Source organism: Sodiomyces alkalinus (assembly GCF_003711515.1).
Source record: "Sodiomyces alkalinus F11 unplaced genomic scaffold SODALscaffold_11, whole genome shotgun sequence".
NCBI classification, from domain to species: Eukaryota; Fungi; Ascomycota; class Sordariomycetes; order Glomerellales; family Plectosphaerellaceae; genus Sodiomyces; species Sodiomyces alkalinus.
Window position 1 is genome coordinate 307,282 of NW_021167089.1, and position 25,550 is coordinate 332,831.

Genomic DNA, 25,550 nt, shown 5'->3' on the forward strand with positions numbered 1-25,550 from the left:
CAAACTGATACCGCTAGACGAGGTGCCAATGTACAGTACGTGGTCGCGACACAAGCAAGCCGACACGCTCGACGAGTGTGAGGATGTGCTTCGAGCTTCATGGTCCTCCCCAGCGAGGGACCTGTTCTCCGCAACTTCCTGAAATGGACCGCCAAATTTATCATTTGCCGGGCCCCGATAGGGAAATCAGTCAGGCAGCAGGATGGCATAGGATCAGGCTGAGAACAGCATCCGGCTCTGCCGCTCTTCAGCCAAGGCTGGCTCATTCAGACTCCATCATGCCATGAAAGTCAACCCCAAGTCCTCCTCCAACATAAAGTCAAAAATTGTAATATACACACCAATACACCATGTCGTTCGGCTTCAGCCCAGGGGATATTGTCATGTTTGGCAGGTTCCTCGTCCAGGTCCGCGGGGCACTCAAGGGCGACAGCGGTTCGCAGATACAGTACAGCCGCGCCATGAAGCAATGCACCGACTTTGAAGCGATCTTGGGGGATGTAAGCAGGCTGGACCTCTCTCTGGCCTCGGGCACCTTCAAGGAACGACTCCGTGAGTGCAGCTTTGACACCCAAGACGTGATCAAGGACTTCCGCGAGACTGTTGCGCGCTATGAAAAGTCGATGGGCGAGGCCTCCACGCGTGGGAAGCTCACGAGTGCTCCGAGAAAGATTCAATGAGCCTTTGACGCGGCCGAAGATTTGGAAGATTTCAGGAAGAGGCTCTGGTCTCAACTTGAGAGGATGGAGCTAATTCTCGGATGCAATACCTTGTGAGTACCTAATAGCAAAACAACCCAAATCCCATCTCTCCAGATATTAATTTTATAGGGAAATGGTGGCGAGAATAGGTCAACGCACCCAGTATCTGGAGGAAACCCTGACGAGTCTCATCCTGGCCACTCGAACGGCGCCGATGGGGACGGCCAGACTGATACCCGGATACACCCCAGCACCGCTGTTGCACACGCCCGCTTACCGCGAGATTGACTACATCATCAATCTTCTCGCCCGTCGATTCTACCGCGATGAGCCACGACTCGCCATCTCTGAGGTAGGACGGGCGCTCACAATCCCAGAAGGCGCATCCGGAGACCCTGGAACTGCTGTTGTGCAGCCGAATCAGCAAGCCATCTCGCAATTCAGGGCGTCTGCCAGCAGACAGGACCCGGAGCCACATCAGTTCCAGACGCGTGCCTCTCCGTCTAATGCCAAAGACGCCGGTCAGGCCGAAATACGCCAGAGGGAGAGAGCACCGACAGATCTTGCAAATGAGATCAACGAGCTACTCCGATCTCTCAAACTTGAAGAACTCTCTCACCTCGAGGAGCAACAGCTGCGAGCGCCTTCTGGCACACCGCACCTACAGCTAGAACCGCCACATGGAAGTGACAGCACCAACAGCAGCAGACATACAACAACTTCAGCGGACCAGAGTTCGCCCCATAACCACCCAGGGCCTGTTCCAGACGGGAAGAGGAAGAAGGGCTCGCGTCGCTTCGCCATGCCCGGTTTCTCTTCCATTGACTCCATCGAATTAGCAGCCGCAGTGTTACAATTTGTGGAATTTGCCGCAAAGACCGCGACTGCCCTGCGCGCATTGCGGACGGACCGCCAAGAGATAAGGCAGCTCACCTTGACGCTCTCCCGAGTCTCGCTGGTCCTTAGCGAGATGAGCGTGGTGGCGCGGACGTCAATGTCTGGCGCCACGCAGCACCTGGCTCTCGAGCTATTCCGGGATAGCGAGGAGGCACTGGGGGTTGCTATGAGCCTCATTGGCAAGCTGGAAAGTTCTTCGTTCAAGAGGGCGAAGTGGGTTTGGCTGAAGGGAAGGGTCGTGGATGCGACTAGGGAGCTGGAGCGTGTTGATGGCAAGTTCCTCCTCGTGCTGCAGATGCATCATTTCGAAGTGTTGGGCCAGACATCCGGGCAGATAGATTCTATACGGTCGCAGATGGATCTGACCCTGGAGTCTCTTGGTAGCTTGAGGTCTGTTGTTCGGACATCCTGAGTTCTCAGAGCAGTAGACGCAGTCTGTCAGGACCGGTTAGCTGTAGAATAGCACCCGTCTTCTGTCGCATCAAGTGAACAGACTTGCGCATGCTTCATCTAATCTGAATGCTGTCGGTAACATCAAGCTCCAATCTCAGAGTCAACACCTCTGGCTGAGTCATCACCTGCTCATCAGAGCATCTTCCATGACGAAGGCCGCCCAGAGCGCTGACCAGTGCACTGCGGCAATACGACTTGTGCCAGCGAGCTATGAATATCTCTAGACGCAAGGCACGCCGAGCGATAGACACAAGACGAAGTCTCGTCCAGATGAAGTTGCAGGTTTGCCCTCGGCGAGAATTCACATCTTTATCGAATCCGTGTGACGCTGCTACGGACGGGAGCAGGTCTGATTGCTCCTAAATGTGGAGGTCACGTGTCATTTTGGTCCGTGCGCTGGCCCCTCTCATGTACACCAAGTCTTGTATCTCGCGATGTCCCTCCATCATTCGAGTACATAAAGACCCCCCTCCTCCGCTCCCGACTCCCTCTTCTCCGTTTCTCCTCCAAGGTGGCCAATAGAAAATTACCGCATCCTCACCGCCCCTTCATCTGATCCAGCAATCTGTAACGTGGACCCCCTGACAGCATCCGACGACCCCAACGGGCGTCCGGCCCGAACGCATCACGCCAAGGCCCGTGAACACCACTCCACATGCCCGAGACATGCTCAAAGCAGCTGTTGCTTTGCGTGACAAGTTTGTCATTTCTGCGCTACCCGCATCAGACCACCACCCAAGTCCATCTAGTCATCGGTTCCACGCATCGTACCCTTGGCGACGCGCATGCCGGCAAATGCACCGGTCAATCCTGCCATCTGCTGGGCCGGGGCCGATGATCCAACGCTCAGAATGTCCGGCGGCAGACGAGCCTCGGCATCCGTCTCATACCAGTCGACCAACGTGCCCTCCTCTTTCTCCTGGAGTTTCCTCGTCACAAAATGCTCCATGGCATCAATCTGTTCTTGTGGCAGAAGCTTTGCCCTGTCCATAGAGTCGCCGCCCTCATTCGTTCCAAAGAACTTCTCGTCCAGGAATCTCCAGAAAATAGCATCGAAGGCCCACGTTCTCCGCGCAGCATATGTCACCCAGAATTGGCCGGACTCCCAGCTCTCGCGCATGCGCGAGGACAAGATCTCCGACTTCGTCAAGCGGCCCCGCTCGATGAACTCCGTCTCCTTGGCTTCGAGGGCGCGTAAGAATGTCGCTAATCTAGGCTCATACTTCTCAACCCAGTCGTCCAGACCCGCATCCCAGTCTTCGGGGGCTTTCAACAGAAGCCACCACGGAGGACTGAAAGAAAACTCGGCAGGGGCGGCATAAGTGAACTCCCAGTCGATCGCGGCCGCTATCTTGTGGTCCTTGTCCACCAGCACGTTAGCAGGCCGCAGGTCATCACACCAGAGCTTGAAGGGGCCCTGATTGAATCCGGCATCTGCGAGGCGGGACTCCGAGGCAAGTTTCCGGAAGAGTTGCCTGCAGTGTTTGTGAGTAAGTGTGCACCTGGAGAGGAAGAATTTTGGGCTGACCTGGCAATGTACTTCTTCTTGCAATCCTCGGCCGAATCAATGGCTTGATTGCGCTGGAAGGAAAGTTGCTGAAGGTGCATATCAGCTAAGGCCGTGTAGTATTCGGAGGAAGTTGTGAAGGTTGTGGAGATATAGGGTAGCTGGAAGTGCGGAACGCGAGCGAAGTTGGCAAGCTGGGACACGTTCAAGGAGAGGGGTCGTGTCGCGACTTCTGGCCTATCTTCTTCGTCCCGAAAGCCAAGTGAACCTATGGCGGTGAAGTTGCACCGGGACAATTGGAGGAGAATGTCGGCCATCTGGCTGTACATCTGCTCAAGCTTCTCCTCGTTGATGTCGGGATCTAAGATTGGGGGGTCCTCGTCTTCAAGGCCAGGCTTGTTCAAGACGTCGACGACATCACCTGCATTCTTGACCCATTCCATGATCATAAAGGGGCCAAGTCCACCAGGGCTCTCCTCTTTCATACCATGGTGAAGAACGAAAGGTAATGGGATGGTAGTATTGTCCGAGATGTAGCGCATCGCGGCAACTTCTGCCACGAGCTTTTCATCAGCGTACTGGAAGTACGCCGGCATGGGAAAGCGGATCATCGCTCCGGCGCCCTCAGCGAAGCGGATGCGATAGTAGACGTTGAAAGCGCCTCTCTGCGGAGAACATATTTCCAGAGGATCGCCCCCCATCCGATGCTTCACCACTTTCCGAACGATCTCATGGTAGAGATCCTCGTCGTAGAGCTTCTGCTTCCACTCGTCGAAAAGTGCATCGCCGTGCTCCCATGCAGCATCGTCGAATTCCTCAAATGATCCAGGCATCGTTGAGGGGGAGGAGGCACCAGATTTGATGGCAAGAAAAGAGGAAAAGCAATTGGGATGAGACGGATTCAGTGAGGCAGAAGGCAGGACCGATGGGAAGAGGGAAGTTACTGTTGGTGGACCGCGCTGAAATGCGTTTCCTGGCATGCGCGGCAGGCATGCCGGTGCCAGCTGGAGCAAATTATAGGCAAGGTAGCGTTTCGTCACAGCCTGGCAGGCCGCCCAGACAGTGGAGGCTGACCCCGCACTGGTCAGGCGACCAACCAGCTGTCCTCTCGAAATTGCGGCCCCGAGCCTCCCAGTGAAGCTCAATATCAAACAGACCCTCAGAAGCAGTCTTGGAGCGATCAGGAAACATCTGCGATTTGTTTTCCCATCAGTTTTCAGAGTTAGTCCCAAGCATCAGATTAAAAATATCAGCTAGAGCCGAGCATGGGCAGTATTTGAAACCGGTTTGTGGTAGCCACATGATGAAATGATCCCCTCCCGGCTTTCAGGCACCAACTACATAATCGAAGGCAGGCAGCTCACTCTTGGCGGGCCAACAACCAGCTCTTAAATTTAGCAAATGAGACCTGGCCACTGGCCCGACAAAATGGTGGTGCTCTGTCACAAGGACTTTCTGTTGCTTCTCGATGGCAGAATAACCAACCAACGTCCCTCCGTTGGCGCTGAGAGACGAGGCGAAGCCGTCGAGCGTGTCGCCGGCCTTCGCACCGACCATGAGAGTACCAACAGACCAGTGAAGTAGAAGAACAGGGTCAGGATGGACTCGAAGAGTTCACACACTGGCTCTCAATGATGACGGTAGAACAAAGTATAAATCATTGGCCTCCCCTCTCCCTTGGTGTGCGATATTCCAGTCAGCATCAATCACTTCACTTTCACCGTCGCATTTCATTCACACATCATACATACTACATTTGTCCATCACATTTCTCAAGCAACCTCGCACAGGTCTCTTAGACCAGGTTCAACTACCATTGACCCGAGCGAATACCATGGCCTCCGGCGAACGCGACGCTACCAAGTTCGGCATGAACATCCCGAAGGACAAGGCCGACCAGATGCGTGCTTCAGGCAGAAGCTCGCAGCAGAACAGGAACAAGGGCGGCGGGGAGTCCATGAAGCTACCCAAGGATGACGAGGAGAACTTGATGGACAGGTCTGCGAAGGAGTCGCAGAACAAACGGAAGAAGTAGGTTATCTTTGGATCCTCACCTCTTCTTGGCTTGAGCTTGCAGGTCACTCTGGCTGGGGTTGTGATGGGAGGCATCGAATGGTTGGATTTTGCTTATGTACTGGTACCCATTACTGAATTCCGGCCTCTTTTCAAACTTACACCACGCGTCTTGACACGAACGCCTCCATTTATTGCGATGCATAACTATTCCCTTTACGTAATATCTTCGGTCTTTCATCTATATGATGTAACTTGATTCGGACCGTGGGTCTTTCTCGGCATACCGTTTGATAGTGAGGTTAGCAGGGCGAAGAGACTCTTTATCTTCAATATATCATGATAGGTTCCTATATTTGTGTGGGTGGGTGGAAGCGTACCTTGGTGATGAGGGTGCTTAGGTACAGTTCGCTTGGCGCTATGTACTTGTTTTGGGGGCCTGAAACCTGTCCCCCACTGGCGTCCAGAAGAGGCACCTCGGGCAGCGTCACACGCACTTAACGTGGAACACTGTCTCCAGCCCCCTTGGATACAAAATGCAACAAGCGCTCCAAGGCGATCAAATCATGCTCAACAATGTCCTCCACGATTTCACCTGGGCCTCGCACTCTCCTTCCAGATACATCTTGACTCTTCTGACGAAGCCTAAGGTTTCGCAGCCGGGAGGAACGTCAACTGCCGCGGCTTTCCCCAAAAGTCGCAGGGGAGAAAGCGCCACGCGCCATTGCCAGAGCCAAACCAATATTTCACCAGATACGGCATAACAAACGGCAGAGGCGGGAAGTCGTGCCCTCCCTCGTACGTCTTATCCGCACATCCCAGCACCAGAGGGAAGACATCGTACTGCAAGGCCAGCGCGTCAGCATGTGAAGTCTGCAGAGCGCCGAGCTCAGCGGAGGAGGGGAGGCCGATTCTCACCAGTACGGCAGAGAGATTGCCAGATTGCTGCGCCATCTTCTCTGCTTCGGCCCATATCTTGCGCAGGCCCGCGCCGTCCAGGTCTCCCAGACCTAGAAAGACATCGATCTCGGCATAGAGGTGGTGTGTCAGAGGCTTGCTGAATCCGTCAATGATAGACTTCATCCCCCCGGGGCCCTCTCATCTGTAGTTATCAGGCTGTGTGGTGGTAGTATACGTGACCAGCTTCTCAATGCCGTCATGAAACTCCTCGTGCTGATGTTTCGGGTCATCCATGAAGCCCGGCCGCCCGCTGAACTTCTCAATCTCAGGGAATATGTATGTTTCCTCGATTGAATGATGGTGGTGGACCATCTTGGTCCAGGCTTGGACAAAGAAGAGGTCTTTGACATCCTGGGCGACGTACTTCTCATCAGTCGCATCGGGCACATGCGGCCCCTGTAGGAGGATGGCGTTGAGGCCCCGGATGAGAGTGTTGTGCACGTGTGCCATCTCAGACGCGCAGTATATGTGACCAAGGGAGATCTACTGCTTGGTTATTCAACGAGGAAGAGAAACTCCTAAGCTATTTGACTCGACTAAAGCGAATTGCGAAACGTATTGCCGGGCACATTATCTCCAGTCCGCCGCCATCGTGGGTCGAAATTGGTGAGGACAAGAGGGTCGAATGGCTGCGTTTGCTAGTCGAACAACTTCGCAACTCGGAGAATACAGGGATAGCAGATATTATAGAAAATGACCCAACCCAGGGGTGTGTCATTCTGCGGGAAAAGGTCAAGTCGATGAGACACAAGAACAAGGGAAAAGGTAAGACTTTACTCTATTGAGATGTGCAACAGCTCACACCAGTATGTAGACACCGAGAAAGGCACTCCGGCCATCGAACGAACCGACGCCGAGCCTTCTACGAGCGCAAACGATGTCGAATAGGGCCATGACCTCGTCAACCAGGTCCTGGCGCAAGCACCGCCGGCAGGGCCCAATATCTGGCGTAATATTCAACAAAGGACGAGAAGAGTTCGCCATGAGATACTAGGGAGGAGCGCATGGAATAGGGCGGCACTTGATACCACTGCATAGCATTTTCGCGAATATGGGGAGTAGCTGCATCGTGGACCAAAGCTAGGCTGTTACATCCCCTTTAACATCCTGCAGAATTCCAACTCGCCAACCCGGCTTCACATCTTAACGTCTCGGAATTTCTATGTGTAAAGTTTCCTTGCAAACTCCCTCCTTCCCCAAATCGCTACAATGAGTGGGTTATTGATCTTGAGTTCCCTAGCCAGGCGCTCGTCGCGCGCGCGCGCCTTGAAGCATAATGTGTCCGAGATGCCCGAGCAGAGTTGACAACCAGGTGATGGTCTGCTTCCTGATCAGGTTCTCGAGGTCGGGAACATTCTGCAGTTTGGCGACGAGTGTCAGGGCCAATGAATGCGACTCTGACCCTTTGAGGTCGGAAACAAATCAAGGACTGCGGCGCGACGATCCACTACATGCCATTTGAGAACCCGACCAACTTCGATGGATGGGTTGTTTGCAAGCCCTGCCCTATTCATGGCCGAACCGGCTCGGAGGCGGATTATAGCAGTTACCCGGTCGTTGACATGGATTTGGAGGGAAATCTCGCCATCATCCAGAGGGGTCTGGACCATGGTCCGCAAGAAGAGGACATGGAGGCGTCGGGTCTTGACGTTGATATATCGCAGCTCACTCTGGAGGGGGAGAAAGGTGATTCCACTGACCCTATCAAGGTGGACGTGCACTCGAGAGAGGGACGCATTCGATTCAATCATGGTGGCGAAACATTCAAGAAAAAACCGGAATCATGGAGTGTGTTTACCAATGACGATGGCGAAGTGCATCACATCTTCGAGAGAAGGGGAAAAATGTACTTCACTCATGAACGGTCCATAGAGGCAGCCGATGAAACTGGGGGGAAAGGAAGAGCAAATTGACACTTCTGTGGCTACCACATTCTAGCAGCAGCGGTCACTCGACCCATCGCCACAATCCGCCTGAACCAGCCTCACGATGCGGCCAGTCAGCCACCAGCAGCGCCTGTGGTACTACAGACGACCACAACGAGAGCGATGGGGAACAAACAACTTCCTTCCCCGCACTAGATGCTCTGGTTTCGCTTGGTCACATTGGTTGCTAGGCTGCGGGAGGACGACTCCGCCTAGCGAACGCAGGACCTCACGACCTATACATTGCCTAATACCTTCGGGTCCTGCTGGGCATCAAGGAGAATGGCCCTAAATACGGAATACAATCCCGGGTCCTCCCGCTCCCATGGCTTGTCCATTGGAAAAACTTGTCGTCGCAGCCTGTTAACCCATGGGATCAGAGGCTTGTAATAGAGCGTGAAATGGTCCGTGGCTGTCTCCATGAAGATTTCCTCCTTCGCCACTGTACCCAACTTCAATTTGGCCAGCTCCTTCATTTCAACGTAATTCCACTTGTCAAACTCTCGGACGGCTCTGCCCTTATCTGGCCCATTGTAGCGGATGCATATCCAGAAGAGAACCCAGAAGAATGACTCCAGGTCGTGCATGAAGGAATGCTGCTCCCCTAGCAAAGCACCGATTGCCATGAAGGCCCTCGTTCCTGTCTTTCCCTTTGCACCCGAGGCACCGCCTCGTTCAGTTCTGATGGCGAGGTCGAGGTCGATCAAAAACGAAGGCCAGGAGGCGTTGTCAGCGTCCTCGTTGATCATGAGATTGTTGATGGATACGTCTCTGTGGAGGATGCCAGCCTTGTGCAAAGTCTCGTGACCTTCAACACAGCCCGCCAGGGCGGCAAGTAGCGCCGATCGAGAGCTCGCCTTGTAGATAGGCTTTCCATAATCCCGGAGAATAACACGCCGATGCACCCGATTTGGCATTCCGCTGGCGGGCTTTGTTGGAGATACGGAGCAGGATCGCTTGCCTGGGGGTAAGGGGGAATCGGTTTGGCTGGATGGCCGCTTCCTGCTAGAGCTGCTGCGGCCTTTCCGCGGCGCATGCGTTAGTGCGTCACTTAGCGGTAGAGGACGTCCTAGTCGGTAGTTCGTTGCCGCAGTAATATCCAGCCACCGTCGAACATTTTTCTGAACATCGTCGTCCGTCTCACGTATCTGAACGGTTTCGTGGTGGTAATGCCGGGCCACGTTGATAACCCCTTTGTCCGCCACCTCGGACAGCAGATCGCCCTCCTCATCGCGTTCAGGGTATTGCCACGAATCCTTGATCACAAGAACCATCTCCGGATGCCCTTCGGGATGGGCCTTCCAACAAGTTGTCGCCCGGCCAGCTATGCAACGCGCGCGTAGCATGACTTCGTCGATGATGACCCGTTCTCTGGAACCGTTTCGCTCGATCTCAATGAAACGTTCGTGGTTTGCCGTCACTATTGTCGGATCGAACCCGAGTTCTTCTTCGCTCATCCAGAGGAAGCCGAGGACCGTGAACACGAACCGACGCCCGTCCTTGTTGATATCAAATTGCTCGGATGCGATACCGCCAACCCTATCGAAAGCCCATACCCTCATGAGAGACCCGCAGATAGTAAAGCCCAGGACGAAGCGACGGGAATCCTGTGCAGCGAGCACTTCTCTCGCGTATCTCCCAAGGTCGAGCCATGCCTCCGACGCTTTGTCTGCGGATGGGTTGCTCTTCAGCTCTCCAGCCACGAGAACTTGGGACCAGTGGCATCTCGAGTCCTTCTGAGCTTGAGCATCATTCATGAACCCTATGTCCATTTTCCGTCTCCCCACAGAACCATGAATCGGCTCGTTGGGCTTTGCCAAGGGTCTTCTTCCGCATCGACGGGTTGGGCTCGACTGCTGGCCATCCGCGAATGCCGTAAGCTTCTCGATGAAGCCCGCAAACCAGCTCAGGACTTCATCCTGGTTCGCATCTTTGGGCCACCCCTCCCAACCATCCTCAAACTTTGGCCCGCTACCCTCGAGGCACTGGTTAAAGAAAGCCTTGGATGCAGTCTCCAAACTGACCACGCCTCCAAAGTATGTGTCGTGGAAGTTGCGGAGCCCGACATACATAGGGCCAAGCTCCTCCTTCAGCACATCATCGACATATTTGCGATGCTCGGATGAGTTCGGGAAGCTGCTGGTGTTACGCAGCCATGGCGTTTGTTGGAGAGAAGACACAATCAAACGAGGAGGCGGCGTGGGCTCAACAACGGCGCTGTAGACTTGATGCCAAATAGAGGAATCGTCGGGGTGGTTGGCGAGAGCAGATGTCAGAAGGGGCTTGATCCGGTCGAAGTCAAAGTCGTCCGAGAGGAGCGAGAGCTCAAGCCGCAGTAGGTCGCTTCGAAGGCTACCGCGACCTGTCGTCGCAGGTAGGAGGTCGGCAGCTGGGAGGTTTTGTGCCGCTCTCAGACAAGATAGGACAACTTTCCGGAGATCTGCATGGTAATCAGAGACGGAGTCTCGTACAAAGTTGCTCAGTTTGCTTACCTTGATGCTCCAGCTGCTCAATTGCGGCTGGAGTGCAGGTGGCGCCCGCGCTGTCGCAAACAGCAATGAAGCAGGCGCGGAAGGCATCAAGGCCGTCCCCAATGGGGTTTCCCTGGATGATCTCAGAGCGTAGTAGTTCGTCCATCGCGGACGAGATTGTTACGAGGAAAGAAACTTGACAACATCTGAACGACGCGCCTTTCTGGCATATTGGCCCGTGCGGCCGCGCACACCACTCAACCATCGACAAAATACAGCCACAGCACGGGTTTTCCGTGGCGCATACTCGGCGGTCCTCAACCCCGCTCAAATTATGTGGTCAGACATGCACGGGCCACAACCCCGACACCGTAATTTTGGATCCCCGCTCCTTTGCGGAGTCCGAACTGAGCGAGCGGGGTATCGCGCCACCCCGAGGGTCGGCATCTGCCGACTCCAAATACAGATCAAGGACCGCTGCCACGGCGGTTGGTTCGAAAATCCCTTTCTTTCTTTGTCAATCGGAGCGGAGACACCTTCACAGCTTCGTAATCACCAATAGCCATGGCAGCAGAAGCTCAACCGGGCGCAGCGCCCCTCGAGATCGACGACGATGCGGTGCGTAACGAGCGTGCGGTTACGGGAAGAATTTTCCTGACGTGGACACAGCAGACTCGACGAACACTACTGGAACGTAAGAGGCAACCCCGGTGCTGGCAAGGTCTCGCCGACGATGAGGCTGACGCATGGATTGAAGGAGCTTCGCGACCACCTCACTCGCACCCAGCGTGCTGGACTACAAGTTTGTGCATGGACGTCGCTTCCACGCGTACAAGGAGGGAGGTGAGCTGGATTGTCATCAGTACCAAGATCATGGAACACTGCTAATTGCAGCAGCATATGTGATGCCCAACGACGACGTCGGTTCTCGCCACCCCGGTACACCTTGGAAGGGAAAGTAGGCTCACGTGAACTGGCGCATGTAGGATGAGCAGGACCGTCTGGACCTGGCGCATCTGATGAACGTCAAAGCTATCGGCAACAAGCTCTACCTAGCGCCTCTCGATGCGGCCAGGGTGCAAAGGATCCTCGATCTGGGTACTGGAACGGGCATCTGTGAGTGATGGGGTGCACTAACATCTGGTTCTGTCCGATTGTTGACGCGACATGCGTACAGGGGCGATTGAAATGGGCGAGGAGTTTCCTGGAGCCGAAGTCAGTCCCCCCGAAGTTAGAGCCAAGCGAAGACTAACAATATCCACAGGTGCTGGGCAACGATCTGAGTCCAATTTAACCCGAGTGGTGCGTGCTCATAACTTGTCGCCGGGCGATCGTCAGTCATGCTCACCAGTATTTCGTCTTCCAGGGTCCCTCCTAACGTCAAGTTCGAGGTCGACGACGTGGAGGCCGAATGGACTCACTCTGAAAAGTTTGACTTCGTCTTCTGCCGCTACATGTCTGCGGGCATCTGGAAGTGGCCGGAGTTTGTCAAGAGGGTGTTTGGGTTCGTGGTCTCTCACGGAATCTGACCTTCTTTTACTCGCCCCCTTGCTGACACGCAACACCGCAGCGGCGTCGCCCCAGGCGGCTGGGCCGAGTTCCAAGACTACGACATGCGCTACTTCTCGGAGGACGGCTCCCTCACTGAGAAGCACCACACCAAGAAGTGGATCGACACGCTCCTCGGGGCCGCGGCCAAGGTCGGCCGCGAGCCGATCCCGGGCGTCAAGCTGCGTGAGTGGGCGGAGGAGGCCGGGTTTGAGAACGTTACCGAAAAGGTGTTCCGGATGCCCATCGGGCCCTGGGCCAAGAATCCGGACCTGAAGCAGGTCGGACACATCAACTTGGTCCAGGTGCTCCAGGGGCTTGAGGCCTTTTCGCTGCGCCTCTTCTGCGACGTCGAGGGGTGGGACGAGGCGGAGGTGACGGTGCTGCTGGCCAACGTGAGGAAAGAGCTCCAGTCGGGTGCTTTCCACGCGCAGATCAAGCTGTGAGTAAACCGGTCGTCTCTCGGCAGTTGATTGATGACGCTAACAGGTCTCAGCCACGTCGTGTACGGCCAGAAGCCGGGGACTGCCGCTTGAGGGCGAGTACAGACGTATCATGCAGGCGGCGGATAGCGTGGTGACTTCGATGTTGAGCTGTATACCGTATGGCTAGAGTGTCAATTCTGGATGGATAGCCTCCATGCTATCGAACGCATGATCGCCACCGTCCCCAATGATCGTTTGATGGACCACTGAGACGTACCTCAAGGAGTCAGAAGATGCCCACGAAGCTACCTTCCACGACCGAGCCTTGAAAGTGACGAATGTCGTCAATAGTCATGGAGAAGAGGGCAGCCGGCCCGACGCCTCAAGGAAGAATGAAGAAGCATGAGACTGCAAGTCAGCATTGAATGTACCGGAAGCGACCCAGCCGATGAACGAACGTGGGGCCCCGGTGTATGCGAGCACTTGAAACCCCTGCACCGTTGGTTGAGCCAAATTTTCACCACCCGATTAACCATGGCTGTGGAGGTGGGTGTTGGTGATGACGGTGCTGGTGGTTCTCGCACTTCGACCTGATGATGCTCCAGTGCGACTCTCGGTGGTATCAGTCCGGCCAGGCAAGCAAACAGGCAAGCAAACTACTGTGCCACTGTGCCTTCCAGCCCCCGCCATCAATTTGAAGGGATAAGCAGGCCAGATCAAGGTCATCTCGCATCATCATGGACCTTGCCAAAGCCATCCGTGCGCTTCTGCGAGATTATGGGAAAGCCTTTTGGCTTCGCTTCTGCGGATGGTAAGGGGCCGCCTCCATGAATCCTACCGCTCCGATGCGAACCAGCCGCATTCTCGCGTCATCTCAAATCTGACCTTGGACTGAACGGTCCTTACGATTCGCCCATGATGCTGTTGCGTCCTGTGGGCGGGCCAATACTCTTCGAGCACCAGCACCGGGGCATGGGACACCCCACCGAATACATGGTCCGGGACCGGCGCTGCTTCGGGTGGCCTGGGCGGGGTCAACGCGGTGCCGGTCGGCATTCAGTGGGTCTCGGGGCCGACAGCCAGCTGTGTGGCGCTGTTCTCTGTCCCGTGTCCCTCCGTCGGCATGGTCTCGTACAGTGTGCGATATGCGATGGCGATGCGCGACTGGGATCACGGTGTGTTGACATTGCCGACAGGGTGCGATGGACAGGGCGTGCCTGGTCAGCCAGCATGCTTAATTTCTTAATCACTCTCCACCACGGAGGAAGCGGGCAAGGTCTCGTGTCTGCCTCGTACCTTGGGTGTCCCTTCTCGTGGGACGGCCGGACAAAAGAGAGGTCCGGAGGTTATACATATCTCCAATAACCCAGTGTTGCAGACAGAAGCCTTGAAGCTCCGGCTGACGGATGCCTGCGACTCGAGCGGCTTTCTCAATTTTCTCACAGCCTAGATGCTAGTTGTGAATATTGTGACACGTGGGAAACAATGGGCGAGGGTTCCGATATTGCGTAGAACGTCCTACGTTGGTGACAGCTAGCCTACGAAGGAGAGAGATGTAGAGTGAGGGGGCAGGCTGTGTTAGTTAAGACAAACCAGCCTCGGTCGTGGTCCCCCTAGGGCGACAACCTTCCGCCAATCTGGCCTCAAAAGACTGAGAGAGAATTCAGGAGGAACTCGGGAAAATCAGTCAAGATAAGCCCCACAAGTTGATAAAACGCGGAGGGTTTCTCAGCCTGCAGTAACCCGAAGGGGCGGCACAGTACACACCTCACCATGCGCGGCTGGATGATCTCGAATAGACTTTCATTAAGCTATGCTACCTGTTCCTTTGCCTAATAACTAATCCTGCCTGATCGGGCCCATGTTTGGTCTGGTTGAGGGATCCGCGACACCGTCCCATGAACCTCAAGGCATCACTCTGTAGATGCATCTTACTTTTCAAATCCAAGTCGCAAACCGTACATCGCGGCTTAGCATCATTAGGCAGCTGGTCAAGATGCCCGTCGGCGGAAATGCTTAGAGAGGTCGCCGGACGTGTAAAATTCGTGAGTACGCTCTTTCAAGTGAGGGTCATTCGCTGAGAGAGTGAGGGCAGCACCGACACACAAAAAGCATCTTCTTGGCCGGTCCTTCGTGTCCTTGGCGAATACGGACAGCACGACACCTTCTAAAAAGCTCACCTCGCATGGTTGATCATGAGATATCTGGACTGGCTTCTTTGCCGTTGAGCCATTGGTTCGGCATGTCGCACGGCCTTCCACCACGCTGCAGTAGCAATGATGGCGTCAATGAGACTGTCCCTTCGCTGATAGTATCCTTCGAGGGTGTCATCGACCGGCGCGGTCAAAGCAGCAACGAGGCGCTTCTGTGCTGGGCGTTGAGGTGCGCAGGCGGCTGAGTCTACGTCCATAGGCTGCGAGAATCCGAGGCCCTGGAGTTGGCGTTGGATGTCCTCTACGGCCTGCTCGTCCGTCCACGCGTCTTTGATTCGTTCCATCAACGCCCTTTTGAGTCTCTGCTTCTCATTCCTCAGCGCACGAACAGCCTCCTGTCGTTCTTTCGATCTATGCGGTAGTCGCTCCACCTCTCCCGCCAGCTCCTTGATGCGGGGATCGGTGTTGACAGATGCCACCTGCTCAGGAGTTAAATCGATCGGCCGTCGCTTGCTGTTCGCGTGGCCGATGCTGCATCGCCTGCTGCGGTGTTTGGCCGCGAATTATCGCCCAGGTATCCAGGCGCACATGGCGTCCGAGGTAGTGCTTCTGGAACGGGACAGGACCATCGTGGTCGAGTGCCAGGTTGCGGATAGCATCGCTAGCATAGGCCACAGACGTTAGAAAGTAGGAGCAGTCAACAGGGTTAAGTAAAGCTTACGGCTACCATCGAGCTCGTTGTACCGAAGGCTGTAGCAGATAGTGGTGTACATTCGGCCCAAGATTTCGCCGACCCTCTTGATCCATCCAGCCAGCATCCCATACGAAATGGGTTCCGTCAGGGACATCTCGAAGCCGATGAAGGTCTTTACAGCCCGACGGAAGAGGGGCACCTCGTCCAGGTCTCTTCGGAGAGGTAGGCTGCTCGGATGAGTTCGGGAAGCTGCTGGTGTTGCGAAGCCATGGGGTTTGTTGGAGGGAAGACGCCGTTGGGCGGGGAGGCGGGGTGGGTTCGGCCACGGCATTGTAGACTTGTTTCCAGAGAAGAATGTCATCGGGTTCATCGGCAAGGGTCTGCCGCAGGAGAGGTTTGATGCGGTCGAAGTTAAAGTCGTCAGAGGTGACAGCAGCAATGAGTTTCAGGATGTCGGCTTGAAGGGTCCCGCGATCTGCGTTTAAATGGAGCAGGCCTGCTGCCGAGGTTCCTTAGTCCTAGATACCGGTTAGGAGAGCGTTGTACCCAGCGTTGGATCGGATTACCTTCGCGACTGAGCTGGTCAATGGCATTTGCAGAGTAGGCGACGCCCTCGCCCTCGCACGCAGAGATGAAGGAAGCACGGAATACATCAAAGACGCTCCCAACGGGATTGTCCTTAATGATCTTTGGCCCCTGCAGATCGTCCATCGCGGACGATGCTCGAGGAAAGCGAGGTGACAGGATTGAAATAAAGACGCGCCACGTTGACCCGTGCTGGTCGTCGACGCGCAGCCACCCACCAGGTACAGGGCCGGGCACGGGCCACAAGTCTGACCTCAGACTTAATAGCTATGACCTAAGCCGGAACAGGACCGAGGCACGCTCGGGAAAATTGCGGATGAATGAGATCCTCTTCTCAGGGTTCGGCTTCGTCCAGTGTCTAAGCATTGACTTCATTCGACCCGAGAGATGGGTTTTACCTTTACCATAAGCAGTCTTTGCGACGAGAAAAGGTCCCGCTTGTCATCATCAGCGAACCCGTCGGACTTTCAAGGGGCAGATGCTAAAAAATCAGCCATAGAGTGGAGTTGGTGGCTCTTGCACAAAGGGTATGGGAAGGTCCTGAGGAAGAATTCTCACGACTTTCCTTAAACAGATTAACTCAGAAGCAGAGCAAGGCAGTTGAGCGAGGGGGTAATGAAGTTGACCGCGGAGGGCAATGGCAGATTTATGGAGGTACTTCGTCCCCAAATCAATATCGAAGCTGTCTATTCACCCACTCATCGCAGTCCATCGCAAGCCACTCAACAAGACCCCGGAGTGGCGGTGGAGGGGGATCTCTGTTGACCAACACCGTTTTCCAGCCATTATCTCGAACCGCATTTCCCAAGACTCTGACTAACCACTTAACTCCTGGCACGCGGAGGCTCGTCCCCATGATCAACAGCACGTCTGGCTGCTGTCCGAGATCTTGACGTACTGCCTCAGCAATCAGATCTCCGTCGGGGTGCTCCTCGTTGTAGAGTCGAATATCGGGGAGGAGAATGCCACTCGCGCACCTCCGTTTCCCTGCATCTATCCTTTCCTTCGCCCTGCCTCCACAGAGGAGGCATTCGCTTCCGGGAGCCACATCGCCAAGCGAAGGCCGAGACACCTGGAGACAGAGAGAGCATCGCAAAGAATGGACGGAACCATGCAGCTGAACGCAAATAGCAGAACCAGCAGGACCGCAAGGTAGTCCAGCCTTCTCTTCCAGCCCATCGATGTTCTGGGTGTAAGTCCTTAGCAGCCGGCCAGTCGATCTCAGCTCGGCGATGAACTCGTGAGTCGATGTAGGTGAGGCAGCATTCACCTTCTCCTGGAAATCCCTGACTTTGTCCAGGTACTCCTGAGCCGTGTCGGGGGAACGCAACATAGCGGCGTCGAAGAGCTTTCGAAGACCCTTCCCCTTCCGAGATTTGAAATCCTAGACTAATTAGCTTTAGGACGTGTGAACACGGAGAAGTTACTCAACTGGTAGACCTGCTTGTGTGCTGATCCCTGCGCCCGTCACCACAATCCACCGTTCCCCTCGTACCTGCTGTGCTGGTAAGCAGGCAGGAGACGGTGAGGAGAACGGGGACACATTCACGGTCTCCGACTGATGTCCAGTCGCTCGACTACTGTCGTCGTCGGTGATGGCCTCTGCGAGGGGGGTAGACCGCTGTCGGCCAAGGGCCAAGGCCTCAGGGGCTGTGCCCGGCTGATGGAAGGGGCCGCTCCCGTCCTCGATGACGATGGCCTCGCGGGGAGGAGAGGTGTCCTTGTCGATGTCCTCGGGAGGAGAGGCGTCCTTGACCTTGCAGATAGACAAGGAGTCCTCGTCGTCGTTGATGATGATGACCTCGGGAGGGGAGGCGTCCTTGACGATAACTTTGCGGGGAGGCAAGGGGTCCCCGTCGTCGTCGATGATGATGTCCTCGGGAGGGGAGGCGTCCTTGACGATAACTTTGCTGGGAGGCAAGGGGTCCTCGTCGTCGTCGATGATGATGACATCGGCAGGGGAGGCTTCCTTGACGACAACCTTACGGGGTGGCAAGGAGTCCTCGTCGTCGTCGATGATGACCTCGGGAGGGGAGGAGTCCTCGATGACCTCAAAATAGGGCTCTCCCCACTTCTGGCGGTTGCGAGCTCGCTCAGCGTCATTGAACGCGCGACTGCGCTTGCGGCGGGAGTTTGCTGTGTAGGCCATGATTGAAGGATCAGTCGAAGACTTAGGAGAGAAGAAGCTGATGGCTAGGTGCGAGATTCCGGGGGATGTGGCCTCGCTTTCATAGACAGGCACGAGACGACCGCTCCCAACGGGCCGAGTTCACGGTATGTTGGTGGCGTCGCGAAGGCCTGCGCCTTGGGAGGACTCTGCCTTGGCCAGACGGTTTGGCGATCCGCTGGTGCCGGGTAGGAGCGGTGCTCGCGGAAGAGTGAGCGAAGCGTGGATGATGACCCGAGAGCGAGACGACGTGTCTGATACCCTCGCTATGCGCGCTTCTCAGATACCTAGGATGCTTCGTCGTCCACCCGGCGTCTTTTGAAGGGCCTCTCCGCTGCGTCGCCATGTCCCTCGAGATGTTGCATCGCTTCCGCAGCTCGGATGCGACTCAGCGCCATCTCGGCTAGCTTGTCTCGCTGTATCTCGACAATGTCAAACGCGTGGAGCCCATTGTCAACCAGGTTGTCAACCACAGGGTCAATCACTTCCACGTCGTCGTCGCTGTCCATGCTGCCGTCCACGTCGTCCACATCATCGTCGTCATCATCGTCCACACTGGCGCCCACACCGTTGCTCATACCGTCGCCACCGTCGCCAGCACCGCCTGCTCCATCGCCTACATCATAATAGGCCTTGTCACTTGCATCTCGCGGCTGTGACAGCAATGCGACGAGGGCTTCTTGAAGCGAGATGACGATGTCGTATAGCTGAGATGCTTCCTCGTAGTGCTCTTGGGCTGTAGGGTCGCCGATGGTTGTGGCCATGAACTCGGTGTAGGATCGAAGAGCCTTGGATGCTGCGGTACTCCTCTGTTCCAAGCATTGCCTTTTGATGGAGTTGAGCAACGTTGGGTCGTCTGAAAGAATAGTGATCTCGTCGCTGTAGCCATGAATGAAGCTGGACCTGTCCTTGTTTCTCTCATCTAAGCGGGCGATTTCTGTGTCGCTGTACGATTCAAGCACCTTGGATGCTGCCGCGCTCTTCCGTTGCAGGCACTGCCTTTTGACGGATGCGAGAAACGTTGTCTGATCTGGGAAAATTGTGATTGGTTCGTTGTTGTTGAGCCATTCTTCCTCGAGCACTCTAATGCGAGGATGGCGTGCGGCGAAATTATCGATTGTATCGTCGCTGGCATTGCTGCACCTCGGAGAGCCGTCGGAGGTATGCTGAATTTGGGTGGTGGCGACAGGGTCGCTTTGACACAGCGAAGGAGCAGCTTCCATGGTGGAAGGTAATGAGTACCGTCGAAGGCGATGGGCATGGGGTTCTTGTGAGGTACTGCTCTCGCTGGTCGTGAGGGCCTGGGTCTATATATAGACGACACGATGCTCTCAGCATCTGCGGGCACCGCCTTTGTCCACCTCCTCAGCGGAGGTCGCCGAAGGGGCCGCTCCTTGCTCTCATGATCGTTCCGCTTGCCCCTTGAGCTTCCCGTTGGCGTGGCGTACTCTCCCCTTTTTCCACTTGGAAGGAAAGCCAGTCCGCTTCGGGGACCTTCCCTTGTCGATCCAGCCATTGAGGCAGTTTGATGTGGCGACCGAAGCGCCGCTGCACTCGTGTTCGGCCTTGGCCAAAGAGATGAGCAGCCGCCCCCCTTCTCAACCATCCAGGATCTTGGCCGCTGAATTCCGACCCGGACGCAGCTGCCCCCTCTTGTCCGGTGATGAGAGAGCGTGATGCAACCACGCCCTCTTGCCCAACCATTCAGGATGGTCGTCAAGGTAGGCCCCGGACCAGTGATGACCATGCCTAGGATGTAGCCGCCCCCTTTTTCCACTTCTCGGCTCAGGAGGTCGCCATCCACAACGTGAGGCCCCCGATGGACCTATCCAAGCTTCGTGTTGCGTGGTCCCCGGAACGGCTGAGCCTTTTCACAGCCGGTGATGCTGGCCGTTCCAGACGAAGAAGGACATCGTGAGATTCGACAAGAGTCCCACATGGGCTCACCCAGCATTCGTGTCTTCGAGGAGACCAGTCGTCGTGGCGGATAGGAGAGCGTCATGCCCGGCATGTAGCCATCCACTTCTGACCCGGGCCTCGGCGACGCCCGTGCCGCCGCCCCCTTTTTCCACCTCTCAGCAGAAGGACCGGTGACGAGCGAGTGTCATGCCCAGAAGGCCGCCATCTCCCTTCCGTGTCTCGTCCCTTCCATGAGGTCCCCGATTATGGTCACCCAGCTTGAATCCTAGCCAGAACCTCGTATTGCGTGGTCCCCGAAGCGGCCGCCGAGTCAATAGTTTTGCTGAACCGTGACACTCGGTGTGATCATTCGTCCGCTGGTGGGATGAGTTGGCACATGCCAGGGTTGCAGGCCTGGCGATGCCGGGAGGCTGACGGATGAGCCTGGTCGGCGAAGGGGCGGTGATGCGATGCGGCATTTCTGGTATTGGCCGCCATGGGGAAGGGATGGGAAAATGAAGAATGTCAGGGAGCCCGGAGACGGGAGATAGACGGCGCTTTAAGTACTCGAATGATGGGAGGGACATCACGAGATACGACGATGGGAGGGTTTGTGTACATGAGAGGTGGGTCAGCACAGACCATTCACGCACGTGACCCCCCAATTTGGGGCAATCAGAAAGCTGCTCCCTCGACAGCGTCACACGTATTCCACTTATCTGGTGCAACTTCATTGCTGCCGAATCAACACCGGCACCGAGAACATGGCAATGGTTCTCAGTGCTAGTCACAACGAATGAACCATCGCATTGAGGGAAGGGGGCTGAGAACGGCCGGAAATTGAATATGCTCGTGTACCCCTAACTAACCAAACTCGCACTCAGTTTGCTGGCGCACGGGCCACAACCGCCACCCATGGCGGTTGTGGCCCGTGCGCCCAGTTGACCCGAGACCCCAGAGAGCTGCTCGATGTCTTTACCCCACCTTCCACAGCTATTCGACTGAGCCCAGTGGCCACAAACTATCAGGATCCAAGATAGCACGAGCCCAAAGAATTGCAGGTTGGAAAGAGACTTGGGGACGGTCGTGGTCGAGGTTGACTCCGGGCGATGCAGATTCGAGCTGAGCCTCCTGTATTTGAAAACAAAAGGCGATGACGTGTTTGAGTGTAGGCTATTCAGGGATATCGACTGGAAGCATGAGATCCTGCCAGCTTGCTGGGCGGACGAGGTGAAAGATGATGTGCTTGGCATCGTTGCCATCAGGGATGCCCAAATCCCCCCAGTTGACGGCACGGACGGCCAAATCGATGGAAACGCCTCCGTTCGCGTGGTATTCGCAGAGGTTCCGGATTTTCTTCTTCGGCCTAAGGCTCGCAGTGATGGACACTCGGACGATGAGCTCGGGGAAGCTTGGATCATTTGTCGGCGACTTGATTCCCGATGATGCTTCTTGCTCGTGGATGAACCGGACCAAAGGATCTTTGCCCTTGAACGGATCAGAGTTGAGATCGGGTAGATCATCAACATGGCCCGAGGGTAATCTGATGGGTCCACCCTCCCAGATGGTACCTTCTTGCCCTCGCTCGTGGCGGAGCGCGATGGAAAGGCGGCTAGGCAGCCACTGAAGATGCCGGGAAGCCATACCTCAACCTTAGCGGTCCTTACCCTGAAAATAGCGGGCCGACCCGACAGTTTGGGTCGGCATTCTCAGATCCGATAAGCACTAGGCATGTCAGGAGCGGACCTTTCCCCATCGTGGTTCAGATCGCGCGATCCACGGCGTTGCCGCCGCCGCACAGCCTCCTCAAATGATGCCAGGGAGGAAGAACACTGATGACCATCAGAACACATTCATCTCACTTCGTTTTGCCGAGCTGAAACGGAGACAAAGTAGAAGTTATTCAATTGGACTATCTAGTGCACCCGGTGCCTGCGGGTTTCTCAGCCTCTCTTCTACACCCTCGGTGGCATTGGGACCTTGCGCTGCCGAATCAGTTTCTCCATTTGCCTCAATTTCGATTGGCGGTCCTTGCGACCCTTGCGACCCTGGCGGATGGGGCGGCCGGTGTGGAGAATCTCGGGGCGCTGTCCGGTCAGTTGCTTCCGCTACGATCGGCGGTGGCTATCTTACGATGTCTTTCATGGCTGGAGGCCAGTTCACGTCTCGTACCGGCTGGAAGACCTCGTAGTCCCGCTACCTCTGTCTTGGGCGATGATGGTGATGTTCATGTTGAAGATCTCGCCGAACTCGAAGATCTTGTTGTACAGGCTCCGCCCCCGTCTCTTGCGTCGCACTTCTAGATGTAACAACCGACATCCCAGCCTACCGGCGGCGGTGGCCATATCCGTCCACCTGATGACCACAATCGTCCATTCCCGGAATAGAACATGCCTCCTCTTGGGCTGGAGACTTCAGGCCAGCCCGCCTTTGCCCGAAAACGTCTCTCCTGGGTCACAGTAATGAAAGACGAAACGTGCCTCGACCGGACCATCTCCGAGTTTGGCCTTCTTGGCGGGAAGCTCCTCCTGGCTGACATCATCGACCCCCCTCTTGAGGCTTGTCTGGGCAGGCAGGAGGAGCTTCTTCGGCACGCGATGTAGGTCGTGCAGATGGTTCTGGTATGATTCACCGTCGTGAAAGCTGCCTTCGCAACGTAGGTTTGGGCACCGTTCCTGCCATGACACGCCGTGAGCTCTGATGTGCGTCTCCCAGTCAGACAAGGAACAGAATGATTGAAGTCGTTTTGCGCACCCGAGACCTGTATCCCAAAGACAGAAAGGACAGTGACCCGGCAAGAAAGTCGTCTCAACCCTTTTCCAGGACAACTCCATCGGAATGAGGTCCTGCGTCAAGTGATCGTGGCAGTGTCGCTCCCACGCCTCGGCGTCATACAGCCACTGATTGCAGAAGAAACAGAACTCTGCGAACGAGAACTGCTTCTTTGTACATTTGTAGATATGCAGATGATCCCTGGCCTGTTAGAGGGCCCCTGTTCATGGGTGAAAGGTATACTCACGAGCTTGACCTTGAGCAGTGGCAAGTCGCACCCAGGCCGGGCCGGTCGGCTTCCGTCTTGGAATTGCAAAGCTTTACCAGAGCCACAAGGGCTGCTTTCCCTTCCGTGCTTCTCAAGCGAGCCGGTATCGTGAGAAGATCTGCCAACTGTCGACGGAGCGGCATGACCGAACGGAGCCTCGAAAAGGGTCGACTGATCCCTCTACACACGAACGTGCGCTTGTCGCCAACCACCATTCCTTTGGAAGTCTCCTCCCATAGCATGTTAAGGGATTTCTTCTCGAGGCTCTCAAGGTCGCGTCTGAGCTTGCGAACGGGATGGGCAAGAGGTGCTTCGTCCACCTCGGCTGGAGACATAGTGATGACCTCGTGCTTGGCCTCGTGCTTGAACTCAGGGTCTGTCGGCGAGTCCATAGGCAGTTCGAGTTTAGTGGTTGTAAACGCCCTGATCTGTGCCTCAATCTCCCTATACTCATCGCTCATCGAGAGTTGTTCCTTCTTCGCTATGGGGAGGGAGTGCCACAGTTCCGGTTCCCATGAAATCTCGAGGTTGCGAAAGAGCTCCCCTATATTCATGAGCCTGGCCTGAGTGCGCATAAAGGCTGCCTGGCTGTCGATGCCTGGGTTTCGGCTCGCGTAGTGTCGGGCCTGGATATGGTTGTTCACATGCCCCGCCATTGTCTGTCTCTGAATGTCCGAGCAGTTGGGATTCGCATCTATACTATGTGAGCTGACGCCAGAACACGCGATGGGCTCTACGCACCAATATTAGTAAGACCTTCCGCCCGGAAAGAGTGAAGGCCCGGAGGATTTGGAAAGCCTGCCCTAATAAGCAAAGACCTCAGTTCTTTGGAAAAGAGCCCTGCTGTCATGATTCTCCCACTTGCGCCGCAGAAAATGGGTGAGTTGAGAACGCTCCCATGCCACTGGATGGGGATGATCTCCTTGGCTCTAGGCCTCAACTCCAGAAGCCTCAAAAGCCCATCCAATCCCTGGTAGTGTTTCAAAGCCCTCGCAGAGCAGAATATGACTAACAAAAACAGAATGGGATTGGTGTACAGCGCCTGGGGCTCCAATTTTCCGCGCTCATGAATGTCAGGCGTAGGCCTAGATTGTCAGACCACGAAGCTCGTCAAGCCAGCTGCTCCACTTACAACGTGCTGGGAAGATGGCATCTTCCTTTCAAAAACTTAGTCAACTGAAGCGCGAACTCGGGTTCTCCTCTCTCATTTTGGTACACAATGAATTGGGTATCCTGGAGCCGAGGTCAGTGCTTGAAGCAATAGCTGATCAACAACGTCACCTTGTAGTGGAGCCCTATGTTGCTGTTGTATCGAGAGGAAGACTCGAGATAATCAGAGACTCGCGCGGCTGTAAACACTGACTGGAGAAGGGCCGCCCATAGATCGTTGCGTAATCTTGGTCGGGCGAAGATCTTCCAATCGAGAGTCCAAAAGAACTCTCCCGCCCAGGTCAATACCTCAGCGGTGGCATGGCGCCGAGGTCCCTTGTCTGCCACGATGTTAAGACGCTTTCCCAGTGCACCGCGTGGCTCAATGAGCTGAGAAGAGTAAGCGAATGTTCTAAAGAAAGTGCAAGAATGCTTACACGGGTAACCGATGTGAGATGGTCTTTTGGTATGGTGCCTCGTTCACGGTTGTAGGCGGCGGTAAACTTTTTCCAATACGAATTGAGGCCCTTCCATGAAAGCCTTTCGTCTGGAAGCTTTCCGCCTCTCATGGCCATTCCAATGCGGAACACATACTCTTTGAGGTCCTCAAGGGAGTCTACACTCCGTGGGCCATGCTCTTATACGCTGGTCTGGTGAGATGACGTATTGCACGGATGCCGGCTTAAGAACTCACAAGTCATCCCAATTCTGCAGTTGCCGTTCGTAGTTCTTTTCGGTTATGTCTTCGACGTTCTTGTTAACTGGTTTGTTGTTCACGATTGAGGTGTCGATCTCGACGCCATCTTGCTGCTTCATGTAGTTCTTTCTCCTCGGCCCTCGTCTAGACGACTTCTTGGGGGCATCCATGGAGGCGGCAGTGATGTAACTCTAAGGGGGGAAGGTGACAAGTGAGGGAGGGAAGATGAAAGTTGCGAAGGGGAACACGGGCGGTGCTGGGGACCG

The 25,550-nt window shown here is 55.5% G+C and overlaps 12 protein-coding genes across 12 annotated transcripts; 5 read left to right on the top strand and 7 right to left on the bottom strand.

Annotated features, from left to right (window-relative positions):
• The first annotated feature begins 23 nt into the window (after positions 1–23).
• On the top strand, positions 24–764 carry SODALDRAFT_328658 (hypothetical protein). Its single transcript, XM_028610751.1, has one exon. The coding sequence runs from the start codon at positions 351–353 to the stop codon at positions 678–680; it is 330 nt and encodes a 109-aa protein (XP_028463142.1). The 5' UTR covers positions 24–350; the 3' UTR covers positions 681–764.
• Positions 765–1,365: 601 nt separating this feature from the next.
• SODALDRAFT_328662 (hypothetical protein) lies at positions 1,366–2,125 on the top strand. The gene has a single exon (XM_028610752.1). It carries the CDS (start codon positions 1,504–1,506, stop codon positions 2,008–2,010), a length of 507 nt encoding a protein of 168 aa, XP_028463143.1. The 5' UTR covers positions 1,366–1,503; the 3' UTR covers positions 2,011–2,125.
• A 671-nt stretch (positions 2,126–2,796) lies between these two features.
• On the bottom strand, positions 2,797–4,391 carry SODALDRAFT_283831 (phosphotransferase family protein; the record flags this gene model as incomplete). Its single annotated transcript, XM_028608433.1, has 2 exons — positions 2,797–3,526; positions 3,580–4,391. 2 exons carry the CDS (start codon positions 4,389–4,391, stop codon positions 2,797–2,799), a joined length of 1,542 nt encoding a protein of 513 aa, XP_028463144.1.
• Positions 4,392–6,660: 2,269 nt separating this feature from the next.
• Positions 6,661–6,880, bottom strand: SODALDRAFT_328664 (hypothetical protein). Its single transcript, XM_028610753.1, has one exon. It carries the CDS (start codon positions 6,841–6,843, stop codon positions 6,670–6,672), a length of 174 nt encoding a protein of 57 aa, XP_028463145.1. The 5' UTR covers positions 6,844–6,880; the 3' UTR covers positions 6,661–6,669.
• Positions 6,881–7,740: 860 nt separating this feature from the next.
• Positions 7,741–8,647, top strand: SODALDRAFT_363158 (hypothetical protein; the record flags this gene model as incomplete). Its single annotated transcript, XM_028614535.1, has 4 exons — positions 7,741–7,809; positions 7,867–7,906; positions 7,942–8,377; positions 8,470–8,647. The coding sequence occupies 4 exons, from the start codon at positions 7,741–7,743 to the stop codon at positions 8,645–8,647; spliced, it is 723 nt and encodes a 240-aa protein (XP_028463146.1).
• A 45-nt stretch (positions 8,648–8,692) lies between these two features.
• SODALDRAFT_283661 (hypothetical protein) lies at positions 8,693–11,093 on the bottom strand (the record flags this gene model as incomplete). Its single annotated transcript, XM_028608420.1, has 2 exons — positions 8,693–10,896; positions 10,949–11,093. The coding sequence occupies 2 exons, from the start codon at positions 11,091–11,093 to the stop codon at positions 8,693–8,695; spliced, it is 2,349 nt and encodes a 782-aa protein (XP_028463147.1).
• A 398-nt stretch (positions 11,094–11,491) lies between these two features.
• Positions 11,492–13,011, top strand: SODALDRAFT_337382 (S-adenosyl-L-methionine-dependent methyltransferase; the record flags this gene model as incomplete). The annotated part of the gene is made up of 9 exons (XM_028612678.1): positions 11,492–11,637; positions 11,685–11,770; positions 11,825–11,847; positions 11,914–12,043; positions 12,105–12,142; positions 12,192–12,210; positions 12,266–12,431; positions 12,498–12,917; positions 12,972–13,011. 9 exons carry the CDS (start codon positions 11,492–11,494, stop codon positions 13,009–13,011), a joined length of 1,068 nt encoding a protein of 355 aa, XP_028463148.1.
• A 2,065-nt stretch (positions 13,012–15,076) lies between these two features.
• On the bottom strand, positions 15,077–16,514 carry SODALDRAFT_353064 (hypothetical protein; the record flags this gene model as incomplete). The annotated part of the gene is made up of 4 exons (XM_028613626.1): positions 16,314–16,514; positions 15,775–16,265; positions 15,642–15,714; positions 15,077–15,593 (listed from the first exon to the last, which is right to left on the bottom strand). Exons 2-4 carry the CDS (start codon positions 16,115–16,117, stop codon positions 15,077–15,079), a joined length of 933 nt encoding a protein of 310 aa, XP_028463149.1. The 5' UTR covers positions 16,118–16,265; positions 16,314–16,514.
• A 438-nt stretch (positions 16,515–16,952) lies between these two features.
• On the bottom strand, positions 16,953–18,633 carry SODALDRAFT_63105 (DHS-like NAD/FAD-binding domain-containing protein). The gene is made up of 2 exons (XM_028615546.1): positions 17,765–18,633; positions 16,953–17,716 (listed from the first exon to the last, which is right to left on the bottom strand). Exons 1-2 carry the CDS (start codon positions 18,479–18,481, stop codon positions 17,003–17,005), a joined length of 1,431 nt encoding a protein of 476 aa, XP_028463150.1. The 5' UTR covers positions 18,482–18,633; the 3' UTR covers positions 16,953–17,002.
• SODALDRAFT_63115 (hypothetical protein) lies at positions 18,611–20,148 on the bottom strand. Its single transcript, XM_028615547.1, has one exon. It carries the CDS (start codon positions 19,720–19,722, stop codon positions 18,787–18,789), a length of 936 nt encoding a protein of 311 aa, XP_028463151.1. The 5' UTR covers positions 19,723–20,148; the 3' UTR covers positions 18,611–18,786.
• SODALDRAFT_363162 (hypothetical protein) lies at positions 19,825–20,417 on the top strand (the record flags this gene model as incomplete). The annotated part of the gene is made up of 4 exons (XM_028614536.1): positions 19,825–19,873; positions 19,980–20,172; positions 20,208–20,220; positions 20,253–20,417. The coding sequence occupies 4 exons, from the start codon at positions 19,825–19,827 to the stop codon at positions 20,415–20,417; spliced, it is 420 nt and encodes a 139-aa protein (XP_028463152.1).
• A 1,945-nt stretch (positions 20,418–22,362) lies between these two features.
• On the bottom strand, positions 22,363–25,454 carry SODALDRAFT_346302 (hypothetical protein; the record flags this gene model as incomplete). Its single annotated transcript, XM_028613248.1, has 8 exons — positions 22,363–23,371; positions 23,418–24,132; positions 24,180–24,367; positions 24,452–24,523; positions 24,571–24,671; positions 24,720–24,977; positions 25,025–25,208; positions 25,282–25,454. 8 exons carry the CDS (start codon positions 25,452–25,454, stop codon positions 22,813–22,815), a joined length of 2,250 nt encoding a protein of 749 aa, XP_028463153.1. The 3' UTR covers positions 22,363–22,812.
• Between the last annotated feature and the right edge of the window lie 96 nt (positions 25,455–25,550).